This window comes from Camelus dromedarius, chromosome 21, assembly GCF_036321535.1.
Source record: "Camelus dromedarius isolate mCamDro1 chromosome 21, mCamDro1.pat, whole genome shotgun sequence".
In the NCBI taxonomy this organism is placed as follows: domain Eukaryota; kingdom Metazoa; phylum Chordata; class Mammalia; order Artiodactyla; family Camelidae; genus Camelus; species Camelus dromedarius.
This window is the reverse complement of record NC_087456.1, coordinates 12928436-12946082: the sequence shown is the minus strand read 5'-3', so window position 1 is coordinate 12946082 and position 17647 is coordinate 12928436. Positions and strand designations below refer to the sequence as shown.

General features: G+C 34.7%; 1 protein-coding gene across 4 annotated transcripts in view; it reads right to left on the bottom strand.

Moving 5' to 3' along the window:
• The window catches only part of RPS6KC1 (ribosomal protein S6 kinase C1), a 141619-nt gene that overhangs the window by 95980 nt on the left and 27992 nt on the right, over positions 1-17647 (bottom strand). For 3 of the 4 annotated variants that reach the window (XM_010992111.3, XM_031438588.2, XM_064477179.1), the window contains 2 exons: positions 11545-11660; positions 6167-6260 (listed from right to left, as the gene is read on the bottom strand). In XM_010992111.3, the coding sequence (XP_010990413.3) occupies positions 6167-6260; positions 11545-11660 (210 nt within the window). Of the gene's footprint in view, positions 1-2615; positions 2716-6166; positions 6261-11544; positions 11661-17647 lie in introns of those variants that run through there. The other variant, XM_064477180.1, reaches the window with a different exon arrangement.

Sequence of the window (17647 nt, the reverse complement as noted above, 5' to 3'; positions counted from 1 at the left end):
CTCTTGATATTTTTCTCTTCCAAATTTAAGCGTTTTCTAAATTTCTTCTTCTCAATGAAGAATTCCCCAACCAGCTCAAGAAAAATATTCCCCATCACCACCTCAGGAATGAATACAAAGATACAGATAGAGACATGCAAATACTCAGTACCTGGTTTATTCACCTTATATCCTTAATAAATCTACTGAACCTGCTCGACTCCTTGAAATAAACCTGCTCAACTTGAAATCACAGTCCTGTCATTCAACCTTTTTTATACAAAGCTGCACATATAAATGTCACATGAAATGGATACTAGCTCCCTAAAACCCAGGAAGTTAACAAGTAAGATAAAGAGAGCTGCAAGAAAGAGGGTCTCAGTTAGGGTGAGTAGGAAGAACACTGTGGATAAGGCAGAGCAACAACTGACAATACAGAGACTATTTGTCAAAAGTTAAACCAACCTGAAGTCATTCCATGTTTAAAGGGGCCCTCTGGGCCATCATGAGAGTAAAAGGTGCATCCTTTACCAACACCATCAAGTCAAAAACCCAAGCCTTTTCTGGAAAGGATGGGGGGTGGGGGGGAGTCAAAGGTTCTATGAAAGCGTTCTGCCTCCAGGTTCGTATCACAGAGATTCAAGTCTCAGGGCTATTAGAGGGCCCCAGGTGACTGGTTAAAAAGCAGCTACAGACAGGAGGGGTTTGTATAGCATCCCAGTTCACCTACCTACCCTCACCTTCTGTGCTTTGAAGTGCTCAGAGTAGGGCAGTATAGTGAAATCTGTCTAGGACACCAACTCTGAAAGACAGGCACCAGGGGAAAAGGTTGAGTTGCCACAGAATAAATCTTTATACTATAAACTATCAGAAATCTGTATTTGAAGACCATCTGCAAAAAGAGATCAGTTTCCTTTAGAACAACAGGTGGTCTCTCATGGCTGACTACATATAAAATACATGGCCTCATTATTATTAGCTGATAGCTTTCACTGAGCCCTGAGGTTCAAATATTACCACAGTCAATGAAAGGGAATGTCTACTTTTCCTAGTAGCAATAACTCAAGCTTCACACACAAAGCAAGACACCTAGCCAACAGAACAGAGGTCACCCTGAGGCAGAAGACATGTGTATCAATCTCTATTAAGAAATAAGCCCTTATAAACATGATTTTAAATGAATACCTAAATCTAAAACTCGATGCTAGTTAAGATTCCTGTACTTGATTGCCAACTCATCATTCAGTAATAGTTATTGTTACTAAAAAGAACCATTCCTTTGACATTTCACATTTTCATAACGCCCTTGGGACATGTCTTTGCTTCACCTTTGAAAATTTATAAAAAGAACATTGAAATATCTACTGTACGTTTGGTTAAAAAAAAGAAAAAAGCCCAGAAAACAACACATCAATCACAATTACAACCGTAATACTGTTATCTTATCATGAACAACAAAGATGTCTGAGCTGGCTTCCATTTCTGCCTAATGAATGTTTTATGCTGCTGCTCTCTACAATCTTCTCTGCAAATCAAACCTGTTACCAGCACACAAGCAGCCCACACTGAGCTTCTTGTAGCAAATACGTATTTTCACTGCCTTCCCCTCTGTAAAATTAAATCTCTATTCAAAACATAGTTCTGTGATTGTTATTAAGTATCTAGAATGCCTTGACTGCCTAGGGCACCTGGCCTGGCCTCTCTGAAATTTCAATTTTTCACTGTAAAAGAAGAGACTTATCAATATCATTCCCAAGGTTCCTTCTACTCTAAAACCCATTCCCACAACATATCATGAATTTTTTGTTATTTACCCCTCCAGCCCCTAAAGTCTAATAACCACCATTATCCTCAATAGTCCCAGAGTTGCTAAAGGTCAATATTTATAATTTGTGTCATTTGTTTTATATGCACACATACACACAATGACACATTCTCATTTGTGCTTATCTTGAGAATAAGACCTTGTTCTTTTTTTCTATTTATTTTAAGATTTCCCACCAAAGAAAATTCAACTAATAAGGGACAGTGAATAAAAGTTAAGCAGATAAGCACTTAAGAGAAAAAGGAACTTCAAACTGAATAAGCACACTGTAACACAATTCAGGAGGGCCTGGAATTATCCCAGTAACAAGATTTAGAGTCCTCATGGTGCCACCTAGTGGACATTTGCACTAAATTCTACTTTAAATTTAATTTACTTTTAATTAGGCTTTCCATATTTTGTCATCTTTGTGCTCATCTATGTAATGGAAAGACTTATTACCGTGTCATCAAATAAATACACAAATCTTGAACTGAAAGTGATTTTAAGAGATCCTGATTTTAATAGACCAGCATAAACAATATTCTCAAAATGTACATCTTATTTACTCTAAAACAGCTAATTCAAGACAACTTAACATATCCTTTCTTATGCCTACAATTGTTACAGTGAGCACTTAGGGAATTCTTACTCCACAATTTATAGGCAAAAAGAAAAAAAAGAAAAAGAAAACAGGTAAATTTGGCTACTCCAAAAGACATTTAAGAACATTCACTCTTCAAAATTAATCAAATTGTACAACTGAAATGTGTAGTTTACTGTACAGGAATCATACCATAAGAAAGATGTTCAAAGAAAAAAGAATGCTCACTCTTATGATACGCAACATATAAGAAGGTGATCTCTCAATTTGTATTTGTGATTATGATCACCTAATTATTTTCTCTTATTTGCTGCATACACCTGGAAAATGTCCCTCCCAAAACTGCAAAGAAAGAAAAGCAATGTATTAGGAAGAGGAAATGACACAGGTTACCAGATGAGCCTATACCAACATCAAAGGCTCCCATATCAAGGCCAGCATGGCAGTAAAGCAGCCTACATCCTTCCCACGGGCCAACAGATGAGGGAAACATGTCAAGCAGCTCAATTCCCATGCACCATTTTGGTCAGGTTTCCACAAATGTCACAGTAACTTCATAACTAAGTTTAATTCAACAAAAAGATGGAATTCAAGAAAGGAAATAAGATGTTAGCAATCAATTAGATCTTCTTTCATCTTTGAGAAAATATATAGTTTAATTTCCCCAAACAAAGGAGGTAAAGAGTAACCAGCATTTCATTTTAAAAATAAAACGATATTAACTTTTGATCTAAAAACCTACCAAATTTTATAATTTTCAATTTCATATTCAATAAAATAGTTTTAGAGGTTAATCACCAAATTACTGGTTTTATGAAATCTTAAATGGGTTTCTTGCACCATACTATCAGATAATGAAATTTTTTGAAACCCACTAATCCAGTTCTTTATGTTCTCCTCGGAAAACTTTCTTTCAAGGTAAATTAAGACCTGTTGATTGCGTTTTTATGGTCCTAATAAAAATAATGATCACTTAGCCTCCACATCTGTTCTCCGAGAGGTGATATACTTGCCATGTCAAACTCTAACGGAAGGACCTCGACACAGCAGACGATGCATTAAGATTTGCCCCCTGGCTCATCCCACTGGCAAACTAAACCACAAGTATGAAAGATGAATCTGCCTTCAAAACACCATTTAAAATACTACACTCAGAGGGGTTGTTACAGAGTGAATCATCTCCTCACATTTTGGCTCTAAATCCAAATCACAAGCATTTACCACTGCCACCCCTCTACGACCTTCCATTTCACTGCGTACCTGTGGGGCTTGGCTGGCTGCCGGCTTCCCTGCTCTGTTGCTACTAGAGGCCCTCTCCCTTGGCTGTCTCCAGGGTTTGCAGACCTTTCGGTGTGAAAGTAAATCTCCCACTTGCCAAGTATGCCAGACAATCTAACGATATTTAAAATTCATTTCTTCTCTCAAATAGCAGTGAATTTGCAAGCTGTCTGACACTCCGACCTGTATTTGTCAGCAAGGTATCTTGCAGCAGGATTACTTAGCCCGGCATGAGGGCTTTTAAAGGGAGGGGGTAAAAAACATAAGCATTAACAGCATATTTTCATTCTTCATGGATCACTGTGCGTTTTAGAGATGGTAGTATAGTTAGATAACTAAACTATGTACTGAAAGGATAAAATCTCAGTATTACTTTTAGGTATCTGAAGTCTTTTTCTGTGTTTTTCACAGAAATGTTACCCCCAATTTCTCTCATAAAAATATACTCCTAAACAATAACTGCTTCCAAGGAAAACTTATCTTTTTGAAACATCAAAGATCAACTCTGACACAACTGATGTAGGGAGGGTGGCCAGTACACCCAGTTTGCCAGAGCAGTCCAGGTTTATGCTTGTTGTCCTGGAGTCCTTATTAATAGCATCTTCTTTAATTCTCAGTTTGGACAATAAATTACAAGCTCATCCCAGCTTTAGGTTATATCTTCTTTTAACGTTAATACAGCCATTTTTTTATTCTGAAAAGTCTTCCATATTTTAGAACACCATCCCAAGAAAAGTCATTCTTAAATAATAACATTAGTCCCCTTCTCTCTCAAACTAAAGCAAAGGACAAAAGACCCCTGGCATCACTCCCATCCATGATTACCTTATACTAAAACAGGCTCCTGAGACACCCTTCTCTCATCATGGCTGACTGCTACTTAGGTAAAAAAGACCTATTATGGATGTCAAAGAATGTATCTATTTCCAAATCACATACCCTTCAATTCCTGTATCAAGAAACAGAGGGAAAAGAAACATTTTGTAATTACCAAGAACTGTACTCCCTCCCCACGGAATAATCGCCCACAAATCTTTCTAACTCTCCTTCTTGTCCTCTCTTGAATATCACCAAGTCAGCAAATTTTACAGGCAGAAAATGCCCTCTCCTTCTTTCTCAGGAGTAGTGTATCTCTGAGGCAACAGTCAGATCAACAGCCAGCAAAGTCACTCTCCAAGGAAACTAGTTCTAGAAACAGAGACATCTTGGGATCCTAAGCAGTGATTAGATTTTCTAAACCTAGCAAGGAGCTCAGATCAAAATAGGTCATGGAGAATAGGTTCCCCCACCAAAAAAAAAACCTGATGGATTATAAAGTAAAATTACTGTCAACAATGTTTTTCTATGACCTTGGATAATTCAAGATGGAGTCAAAGGTACACTGAGGACCCAATGGAAACCCCTGGGCCTAAGGTCCCCTATACATTACACAGAACACTGGGTATTAGTTCATGGACTTTGCTTTCAAGCCAATGGGAGCCATCATGAAAATCAAAAAAAAAAAAAAAATTAATTACTTCTCAATGTGGTAGCACCCAAAGAAAAATAAATATTAAGTGCATCATCCCACACAATGGATGGGAACTTGCTGCTCCTACCAAAACAAGATGGAATCTACTGCACTAGATCTATGTCAATGTGTCTGTCAATGTATGACATCAGTACATATCCCCGCAAACACATCACAGCGATGAGATTATGCTACCTCCCCTGTTAGAGTCATAAACCGCTCTCCTCTACCATAAATTCTTACTCATGAAAGAGATCAACAAACACTATCTAGCCTATGATTTTTCATTTATATAAACCAAACCTAAGCCACCTCAAACAAATCTAATTACCTATTTTTAAAGACTCTCCCCACCCATGCCCCCAAATCTTTCTTTTTTAATTCTAAAATCTTTCCTGGAAGAAAACTAGCTAAGGAAATTCAAAGACCAAAGTGTATGTATTTTAACTCTTCACAGAAATTCAAGAAGTAAAACAAGAGATTAAGCATTCTTGAATTAAAGTAATTACAAGTACAAAAATTGCTTTGGTTTACACTCATGTTATTATAAAACATATCAAAAGCACTAAAACTGCTTTAAATTTATTCTTTCTAGTACATGACTAAACTTCTAAAGCCAGTCTTGAAATTCATTGTCTAGAAATCAGATGCTGCTAAATAATCGTTAGCAAGGCATTCTTACAGCAGACAATACAAATTCTGCATACTCATTATACCACATTTCATCAAAACTAAGAAGCTGTTAATTGGAGGATGAATCATTATTTTATACATGGCTAAGAAAAAAGCTGTCAATTAAGTGTAAGAAATCATCAGCTCAGTATCATGCACTCAGTATTAGTGACATTAAAATGAAAAGGAGAGTTTTTTTTTCAAAAAGTAAAATACTCTCAAATTCCTATATCCAACTACTTTTGCATTGCAGATATGATTTATAGTCTTCTACAATTAAAACGACTGAAATGAAAAAAAAAAAATTAAAATCTCTTACCTTCTGTACTACACTCAGGAAAGCTATCAATGAGGGAATCCGAATAAGCTTCAACAGGACCAATCAATTCAGAACCATCATTGACTATTCCACCCTAAAAAGAGAAGAGTAACCGTGCTTCATTGTCAATAAGATTAAGAAAAAATAAATAATAAATGAACAATAGTCATCTCAACTACGTATACAGATTACAGAAATGTTCATCTATTAAACTAGATTATAATTGCTCTTAAAAAATCAATAGGGATATCAATATTGGTTCATTTAACAAATGTACCACACCAATGAAAGATGTTAATAACAGGGAAAACTCTGTGAAGGGAGAAAGGGGAAAATACAGGAAAACTCAATACTTTCTGTGTAGTTTTTTCTGTAAAACTGAACCACTCTAAAAAAATAGCCTATTAGTTTAAAAATTCAATAGGAATTTTATAATGTTTATAATAACGCGTGGCTTTTCACAAAAGCATGTTATTTTCAATCTATCAAAAGTACTTATTAAAAAATGCAGAAAAAGAAAAAGCCCACCAGCTAGCATGACAGATACTTTTCAGTATCCTTAGTAGTCACTAGTCTTTCTAATTAGTGGTAAATGATGGACTCCATTAAGAAGTCATTTAATTTTACCAAATTAAAAACTACAACATACCACACAGCATCTCAGATGACCCCAGAAGTGCCTAATGTTTGAGAATCACTTGAATACAATATACACAAAACTAAATAAATGTAAGATTGTTTTATTAAAGAGACACATTTTTAATAAATATTAACACTAATTTCTCCATGTGACCATCATTTTAATTTTATATTTAAGTTTGCAAATCCAGAATTAAAAAGACTATTTTGTCTTACTCTACATGCAACTAGAGAACACTATATCAAAAGTAAGTGGTGTGGTGTGATTTCTGTGCTGTGGTTTTATGGACTGAATGCTCCAATCACAGATATAAGGGCTTATAACCCTTTAATAATGATAACTAATTAAAATAATAGCTCTTCTGCTCTTTAACGTGTATCCTTCTACCTTCCACCAACAGTTCTATACCCCCAAACACCACCAAGATAGCAAAAACCCAACAGAAATATAAGACCCCTATTTCCTCTCCACGTGAGCACCAAGAACTCAACAACTATTTGACTTAATCAAAAATCTTCCTGCCAATTTATCTTTAAGGAAGAGAAGTTTGAAATGGCCTTCTTAAATTACCAAATTCTACTTTCCTGAGTGTTAAGTGAACTGAAACTTTGAAAATGGTTATTTTTAGAAGCAAGAATTTGGGGGAGTAGGATATAGCTCAAGTGGTAGAGTGCATGCTTAGCACACTCGAGGTCCCAGATTCAATCCCCAGTACCTCCTCCAAATAGAAATAAAATTAATAAACCTAATTACGACCCCCTCATAAAACAAACAAAACAAGCAAAATGTGTGCTTTGATAGAAGCAAGAATTTTTATCACTTTGTTCTATTTCTTTATTAAAGTATTTAAATCACAGCGTAAAACTGAATTTTTCTCCAAAAACAAGAGTATCCATTCTAGACTAAGCCATCCTTTAAACAACATCCAAATCAAATCCTAAGAAATTCTTAAAAGTATTCTTGAGAACTTTAATAGACAAAGTTGACCTTACATACAATCTCACCTAACAGAAAGTGTTCAACTACTGACCACCTCTTCCACCACCAGGTCTGTGACTTTAAGTTATCTACCTATAAACTGTCTATAAAAATAATGTCTATATAACTAACACAAGAACTTGTTAGGTCTAAAATATTTCATACATGCAAAGTGTTTAGAACAATGTAAGCACTCAATAAATTTTTATTTGTTATTATTACTGTTAAAAGATCTGCTTATAAGATAACAGCAAAATACTAAAGAATGTGAAAATGTCTTAGCTCCTAATCCCAGAGAAATTTTACTTACCCAATTTAACAAACACTATTACACAAAATAAATAATAAAGAATAAATCTTTAATGAAATAAAATAACTAAAACTATTCTACAGGAACTTAAGGGAAGTAATAGGAAAATATGCCACAATTCTATTAAAATCTCTAGTACAAAAACATCAACTTTTTGGTGTTTCTGAGTATGCAGTAAAAAGAAACTCTTATTACACAGCATCTCAAAAGTTTTGATTAATGAAGAGTCAATCATGGCAGGGAAGGAGTTTGGGTATGCTGGGATATCCAAATACGGTGGTAAATCAGCAAATGTTCTCTGCCCAGAAGGCAATGAATGATAAATCTAAGGAAAATGGTCAAAACAATATTTGAGACCTCTGGAAACTGACCAAAAACATAAAACAAACGAGTAAGTGGCTACTTATGAAAAACCACAGATCCACAGGTAAGAACTGTGGGAGTCTATGGCATCCTTGCCTGGGGTTGCTCCCATCTTCCATCCCAGCTCTGGGTTGCCATGGTAATTGTACAATGGAAAGCAAGACTTAAAAATCAGCAGATTCACTTGCAGAGAGGCTGGCATAATTTAGACTTAAGCACAGGAAAGAAGTCCACCCCAAACAGTGTTATCAATAATAGTAGCAGTCTCAGTGCCAAACAAATGGCAAGGAACAGTGGCTTAGCAAGCATGAAGTTGCAGTAAGCAAAGGACCAGCACATAGTCAGACATTTAACAGGGAGATCCAGAAAATAACACAGCCATAAGGATTCTTAATAAGCTCCCTACCTATCTATCTGTGCAGGAAGAACCGAAAAGGGATCAAGCTATCTGCAAATCCCTGGACAAGCACCATGGGATCGTGCACAGGCAAAAGGACATGCAAGAAATCCCACAAGATAAAAACTAGGGCAAACTTAAAAACTGTTTGAACTTTGAAAACACACAAAGAATCATGAGCATAAGGGAGAAGCATATATGAAACAAAGTGTTTAATTATAAGCAAAGACCAATCATTGACTGGTTACCCCTGTATAAGCATAGCTTGGGTGAGGTTTAAATATACAGTAAAAAATTTTTTCCTAAAATTAAATTAAATTTTTTAAATGAAAAATTACAGTAAAAATTTAAAACTGAGCAGAGATACTAGCAGTCACACACTGCATAACAAAACAGGCTCAAAAGATTTAGTACAGACATGTTACTAAACCCACTAACAAAACAACAACAATTCTCAGGGGAAAAAAATCAGAAACAGAGTTGCTACAATGTATTAACCAAAATTTTCAGGTTTCAACAACAAAATTATAAGACACACAAAGAAACAGTAAAGTGTGTGCACCATACACAGGAGAAAAGAGTCAACAGAAACTAAGACTGAGGGGTCAAAGATATTGGACTCAGAAGCAAATTCTTCAAAGCAGCTACATATAATTTTGTTCAAGTAACTGAAGAAAATCATTATTAAAGAGTTAAAGGAGGAGGGTGGGAAGGCATAGACAGGATTTCAAAATTGTAGACTAGATTAACAAGATTATACTGTATAGCACAGGGAAATATACACAAGATCTTATGGTAGCACACAGAGAAAAAAATGTGACAATGAATATATAAATGTTCATGCATAACTGAAAAATTGTACTCTACACTGGAATTTGACACAACATTGTAAAATGATTATAAATCAATAAAAAATGTTAAAAAAAAAAAAAAAGAGTTAAAGGAAAGGGGAAGGGTATAGCTTAGTGGTAGAGTACATGCCTAGCAGGCATGAGGTCCTAGGTTCAATACTTAGCACCTCCATTAAAATACGTAAATAAAATCTCTCCCCACAAATGCAGTGCTGTATGTCAATTACATCTTAATAAAATTGGAAGGAAAAAAATTTTTTAAAAAGAAAGGAAAGTATGATGGCTATGACTCATGAAACAGCAAATATAAATAAACACAAATTATTAAAAAAGAACCAAATGAAGCATTATTCATACTAGCCAAAAGTGGAGACAATCCAAATGTCTATCAACTGATGAATGGATACACAAAATGTGGTATATTCATACCCACGTAATAGAATATTATTCAGCCATAAAAAAGGACTTAAGTACTACTACATGCTACAACATATATGAAACTTGAAAGCATTAAGCTATGTGAAACAAGTCAGAATGAACAGCGAATTTTTATTTAAATTGTTCAAAGGCTATGATCTAACTTCTATATCCCTTCTTTACCCCTTGGCATGTGTTAATGTGCAAGACTGCCTTTCACAATTTCTATAAAGCAATATTCTTCTTGCTTAATAATGCTGACTTTTTCTATAAGCATAGATTCCATGTCACACAGAAACAGCTATACATAGCAAAAAGCTAAATACTGTACCAATTTGACTTGGCCTTCTATCCTAAAGATCTGCATTAGTTCTTAAGCAGAATCCAAATTCATCATCTCAGCCTAGTTTGCACAGTAATGAAAAATTAAGCAAAAAAGACAATCAGCAGGAATCCTATTGTTACTACAAACTTTTCTCTTACTATTTCTATTTCTAAGTCATAAGTTTGTAGTATCTTTCAAAAGATTAACTTTCTTCAGTAAATTAAAATCGGTCATAAAAAATAAACTCCTTTTGTAGATACTTTGGTAAGATCCTTTTGCAAGATGTTCATATACTTTGCTGCCTATATGTTCTAAGAAATTACATTTATACAATTCAGTACAGTTTTAGTTAAAGGAAAAAATAATTATGGCACTATCACTAAGCTTTTTTCTAGAAAGCTGAATGCAATTAGAAAATTAAGACATCAATTTTATAAACAAAGACATTGATATTAACCGACAACCAGCACAGGTTTAGTACAAAATAAACTAGAAAATTACTATTAAAAATGACAATGAACCCAGCATGAAGACATGTCAAGAAACTTAAAACACTAATATGCAAAGATCTCTGGTAATACAATTTGTATTAGTCCACCTATTTAAGTTGTACAGTGACTATTTTTGTTCTATCTTTACACAAATTAGTATAATTAGAACAAATTTAAAATGGACTTATACTGGTCTCTGTCCAAAAAGAAGACTATCACCGAAAAGGCACCTCAAAAAGTGATAACTCCTGGAGTTTCACATTTAAATATCTTAATGTATTTTGATTATGATGGAGTGCATTAGAAAATCTCTAAGCCCTTTGCATCCACTTTTTTGTATCTGTGGAAGGCAGCTATGCTCACCACTTTACCACCAACACCTCTTTTTTTTGTATCTGTGAATCAAACGTCGTATACCTTTGTATATCAAAAATAGAAGACATGACATAGACATCGTTATTGAGCTATTCTACTTATTTTAGTGAATAATGAAATTCAAAAGTAAATGACATTTTCTGTTAAAAAAGGATTGAATCTTGTTTCACTACAAATTAGAAAACAAAAGGATTTAATACAGTACAAAACATTTCAGAAAGACTACCAAACCTTGAAAAAATCTTCCAGCTGTTTACTGTTATAGAGAGCAGGAATGTTGGCAGAGAACTGTAGCAGATCTTCAGCACACTGTCTCCTCTCTTCAATAACACTTTCATCAAATCGCCCTAGAATTAAACGAGAAAATCAACACTTCAAGAAAGAAAAACCAAATGCTAGTTCTTAATAGTTTGTGTTCACAGTTTAGAAAAGCAGGCCTATCCCTGCCTGTTTGCTGTGCTTATCGTGCAGTCTTCAAAGTCAAATCTAGTCTCTGCCACTGGAATCAGTAGTGCTCCCACCAGAAAAGAAAAGTGTTTTCGATAAAACAAGAGGCAGAGGTGTCAACTAGTAAATAAACAGTGCAGTCATAACAAAAAGCCTGTCAATATAAAAAACTCACCATTTAAGAACCTGGCAATTTGAAACTGAAGTTGAAAAGAGAATTAGAAAGAACTCAAATGGTTTTCTATAGTAATTTAATACTGTAATTACTCATATAATTTTCCCTTTCCCACTCTTTTTGATTTATAAAGGAGTTGAAGAGAGGAAATTATGAGAACATCTGTATATCAGTGGGGTCAAAAGCCTCAGCTTGAAGCAAAAAGCTTTCAAGCCAAATTCCATGTGTGGTGCTGTCAGCGTATATGAAAGCATGCTTGTGAGAAAAAGGAAAATACACACAGCGGCAGTGAGTTCTGGTTTAAAGGTGATCAAAAGATGGTTTTCATAGAATTTTTTTTAATGATATATATACAATTTGAATGCTGATAAGACATTTCCAAACATGATCATTTTGGACTACTCTCAGATCAGATTACCGGTGGCATCTGTCACATGCCATGTATCATACTGATTGCCATTTAGATTTTTAAAAATTCAAAATCAAAAGAGTAGTACATCCCACACTTTTTAAGTGGCTTTGCAAAATGTTAATAGAAAACTGAGGCATAAAGATATTGCTAGTTATATCATCCAAGGCAAGAATTCGAAACTGAACCACTAAATACCTCAGCTCAATGTGTCTCATGCTTATAGTGAATAACTAAAAGATACTCATGATCATAACTAAAAGAAATGGCTTCAGAGTTATAGACTTGGGTTCAAACTACTTGTTCTAGCATTCACCAGCTATAAAACCTTAGGCGGATTATTTCCTAGTTTATAAAATGGGGAAAATGAACAACGTACTTAAAACAAACAGCTCCATACCAGGCACAAAGTAAGCACTTAATAAACCATAGTGTCTTTGAATATTCAAGTTTACTATCACAGTGTCTAGCATACAGAACATGCTGACAATCTATTTTTGTTGACTGTATGAGTGAATAATAAAAACTTAAAAAAACTTTCTAACACAAAGAATGACCTTCTAGTGGAACATTCTATCCTAGAAGATAGTCATTTTCCACTAATAAAAACTTTTAATAAAGTGGCAATCAATTAGAGGATCCCTAACATCCGTATGCTACTTTACTTATTATGGGATAGGTTGCCAGTTGCTATCCCAATATCTGTTCTCACCTTCTTTCTAAGTAAAACAATCCCCAATTCCTAACTAGGTACATGGTAGCCCTGAGTAGGAAAAAAAAAAGACAATAATTTCCAGTTTCTCTTGCAGTATACATGTGGACATGGACTAAATTCTGGCCAATAACATATTAACAAAAGTTATTTTGCAGCTTCCCAAAAAGCTCTTTTAACAGACAACTGATATACACCCTCTTTTCCTGGCCTCCCTCTTTTTCTTCTATCTCCTTTTCCCTTTCCAGGAAGGACTATGACATGGGAGGTTAAATGACAGAGCAGTAATGTAGGAGCTTGGATTCCTGATTACTGTGGAGCTGCCCTGCCTGAAGCTACCTCCAGATCTTATGCCATGAGAAAGAAATTGAAGTCTACTTGGTTGTAAATTTTGTCACAAGTAAGCAAATCTAATACAATCCATTCTGCCAGATCTGCTTTTCTGTTAGTTCCCAGTTTATACAAAACAATTAAATTCTCCCAATGACAAAAACATATCTAAAATGATACTGCTAGCTTACCTATTAAAAATACTATCTGGAAACAAACTTCCAAGAGCCATAATATGTAGAGCAAATTCTCTGGCCTGAAAACAATCTAAGATATTCAATCTTGGGGAAAAACCATTGGCTAAGTATGTTAAAATGACAGCCAAATGTCCATTATTCCTTCTTTTGCCTAAATAAGAAATTAAGTATGCATCAGTGCTTATGATTATTGTCCAAAATATTTATCCTTTAAACAAAAAAGTAAACTGCTATGCCTGTAATTAATATTAGTAATTTTGTAAACATCTGTAATCTTAGAACAGAAATCCAGAAAATGCACACATTATATTATGCTTCAACCCACAAGACCACCTGATACTATCTTTATTTTTTTTCCTGATACTATCTTTAAATGAATTATTTGTTGAGAAATTTTAATAAAAAAACTTCCTAATATTTGATGACATCTTAAAAAACTCTTACCTACTACCTGAAACAAATCCATAAAAATTTGGCTGCTGTAATCCTAGTGTGAGCAATGACTCATCCCACCTCCTTATTAAACTAGATTAAAAATGCTTAAGCAATGAATATATCAACTTCTAAATAGAATAAATATGTCAAAAGTGCATCTTTGTTATATTTCTATTGATCTATGCATTTCTGCTCCACTAATCTTGGACAAGCAGAGATGAATTAGAACATTTTTCAGAGTGCAGTACAGCCAAAAATAAAGGCCAATGCATTAAAAGGTTCAATTACACTGAATCCTATCATCAGAACAAATATGATCAAAGAACATGCTCACTTCTTTGTTCCTAAGATATTTCAGAATAACAACAAAAAAAAAAACAGTATTGGTAGCATAGACAAAGAGAAGCAGATGAATTTTAATGCAATAACTACTGGCCCTACTATATGAAACAAAGCTATCTAATTTGAAAATTAAACTAAAAAGTAGCAAGATTCAACAGTAATCCTAAAGGGAGACAACACCCTAGTGGCTATCCTCAAATTGTTAATCTTTTCATATCATTAAAACTTCAGTTAAAAAACAATAATGAGAAATCATAAACAAGAACTTCTCTTTTAAATTTCCATTCACAGAGTCAGTGTTTATTTTCCTGTGAACAGAGTAGAAAAATTACAGCTAATTTACGATAGAAAATGTAAAAAAAATTTTTCCTAAGGTTTATTATGCAATATTATATACTATATATTATAAACTATGCACCATATTATTTGTGTGTGAGTGTGTATATATTATCTTTCAATCACTCCATCACTCCCTAAATTACTCAACAACGGTTTGTTATTAAAAGCTGTGGAAGGAAAACCAACTTCAAACATTCTAACTAAGCTGGTAAATTAACAGAAATAAAGACTCTCCCTCTTTGATTTACAAGCTACCTTTGAGATTTTTATGTTTTTTAGTTATGTAGAACAACTCCTGAAAGCAGAGTTTACAACTTTTTAAAAATACAAATGTCAGTGACCAAAAACTGGTTATTCAAAACTGTAAGTTATCCTTGGCCACTATGAACCCAACATGAAAAGCCTGGTGCTCTTAACTGTGTTAAAAATTCATTCACAGAGGAAAAAGAAAAAGAGAGAGGTCAAGGTTCTCAGGTGTGAGTTCCCTCTACTCTACCGCACCAAGAACATACCTCTGGTTAAACAAGTTGGATTTATGACTCCTTGCAACTAAGGAGAATATATACTATGAGGAATCCTGGGGCATTAGAGGGTAATAGAAAGGACTTAACAGGATTTGAGCTTGTGATAGGTGCTGCTGGGAGAGGTTCAAAGAAATGGGGCTTTGCTTGCCTTGGTTTGGATGCTGTCAGGAAGTAGGAGTAATTCTATGATTCTATTAATTCTAATTCTATGACTCTATGATTTTAATAAATCTTACTATGAGGCAAGAAGAATGAAGAGAGGTTAACACTATGATTTATCAGGGTAACTAGAATGAAAATATGCTTGATCATTTTTGTGACTTGAACAATGTTATGTTTTTACGAGTGTTCAGACATGATTACAGTGTGGTCTTGTTTTTGTCTTGATCCAAGGATACAGAGTGGCCTTGTCTAATGTTCCTGTTTTGTGAAACTGTTTATGTTCAACAGGAGAATAATTCAGCCTAGCTGTGACTGTCAGGCCAACACTAAGAAACACGAAGGTCAACCAAATAGGTAGTGGCAGGACAGTTCTTTGTTAGATCTGTCTGGAGCTGCTTTTCCCTTTCTCACAAGAAATCATACTGTGACAAGAGATATAACAAAAAAAATTTAATCATGAGAAAACATCAGATCAAGATTATGAAACCTACAAAACAACTGTTTTATACTCGTTAAAAATGTCAATGTCATGAAAGACAAAAAAAATGCGTAAGGAACACTCTAAAGAAACAAACCTAGAGGCATGATCCTGGATCATAAAAAAAAAATCTTAAAAAAAAATTTTTAGAACAACTGGAGAAATCTGAATACGGACTGTAAACTTGATAATATTATTACATCAATGTTAAATTTCTTTAGTGTGATATGGTATTATGATTATAGGGAAAATACGGGAAGTAGGGACGAAATGTCACAATATCTGCAACTTATTCTCTAATGATTCAGGAAAACAATGATACATACATACACACACACAGATAAAGAAAAATGTGGCAAATTGTTAACCAGTGAAATTGGGCAAAAGGTATATAAGTGTTCACTATACTATTCTTTGGGGTCTTTCTGTAAATTTGAAAATTTTAAAAACTGGAGAAAAATAAAGTGAGTTAAGTGTCATACTGGTGAGATGTTGAACCATAAGGTAAAAACAACTAACTCAGCCTAAAGGAAACAGAGTCGGGGCAGGGGGAGAGAAGGAGAGAGCGAGCTCAAAGTCTGAAAGGTTAACCAGAAACTTCTCAGGGGAACAGTGCAACACTAAAGAAGAAGACACAAGAGAGTGCGGTACAAAGAGGAATGGCAAACTGAGCTACAGATGAGAGCTAACAACAGCTGACGTGTGTCAACCACCGAGCTACACACCCTGTGGATATAATCCTCAGAACAGGAAGCTATAATCCTAATCTCACCAATAACAAAATAGGTTCAGATGTGAATTTGTACAGGATAGCACCTCCAGTAAACAGTGGAAGGAAAATTTGGGCCTCAATCTAATTCCAAAAGGCATGTTCTTTTCACTGTAACACTAGAAACAGTAACTACATATCCGATAGTTCTATAAATTACAACTGGACTACTCTCTTTCGCAGCTGAGGCTTACATACTACAAATGTGAGACTAGCTACAAAGACAGATGATTAACCAACAATTCCCTCCACACACTCACAGCTGCTGCCTGCAGGGTTCACTGCAGTTGTAAGTATTACAAATGGTCTGTAGCACTTACTGAAAGAGATAAATTGCTTACTTACTAAGATTAATAAGAAACTTTCACTCTTTTAATATATAAGGATGTGGAGAAAAGCTGAAGATAATCCATTAGGAACAGACAATGACAGCTAAGAACCTCAACCAATTTAGAAGCCACTCCCTTTCACCCAGTGACAAGCTTTTTATCTGTATATCTCTCAACATTGAAGTTACAGTTACTTGGGCGCAGTTAAATTCCACAGTACAGAGGGTATAAGGCAGAAAGTCAAAATATCCCTCCTCCCACACCATCACAGGTTACACACATTAGGTACATCACCACACAAATATGATGTCTATTTAAACACAAATGGGATCTTACTAAATATATTGCTATGTAACATTTGTTTTCTCTATCTTAAAAATATATCCTGGACATCTTTCCTTATCAGTGTATCTCAAACAGCTGCAGAATTCTATTAACTGGCTAAATTATGGCACATCCATACAACCACATATTAAGAAAATTCAGTTTCAGTTCTCTTGTATTGAAAACTGCAGATGAAACTCGTGTGTATGTACCTATATTGAAAATTGCAATGAAACTCGTGTGTAGGTACCTATATGAGTGTTCATAAATGTGTTGTGTGTTCTCGAAGTGTGGTCCACAGACTTCTGGGGGCCCCCGATGGCCTTTCAAGAGATCAACAAGGTCAAAACCATTTTCATGGT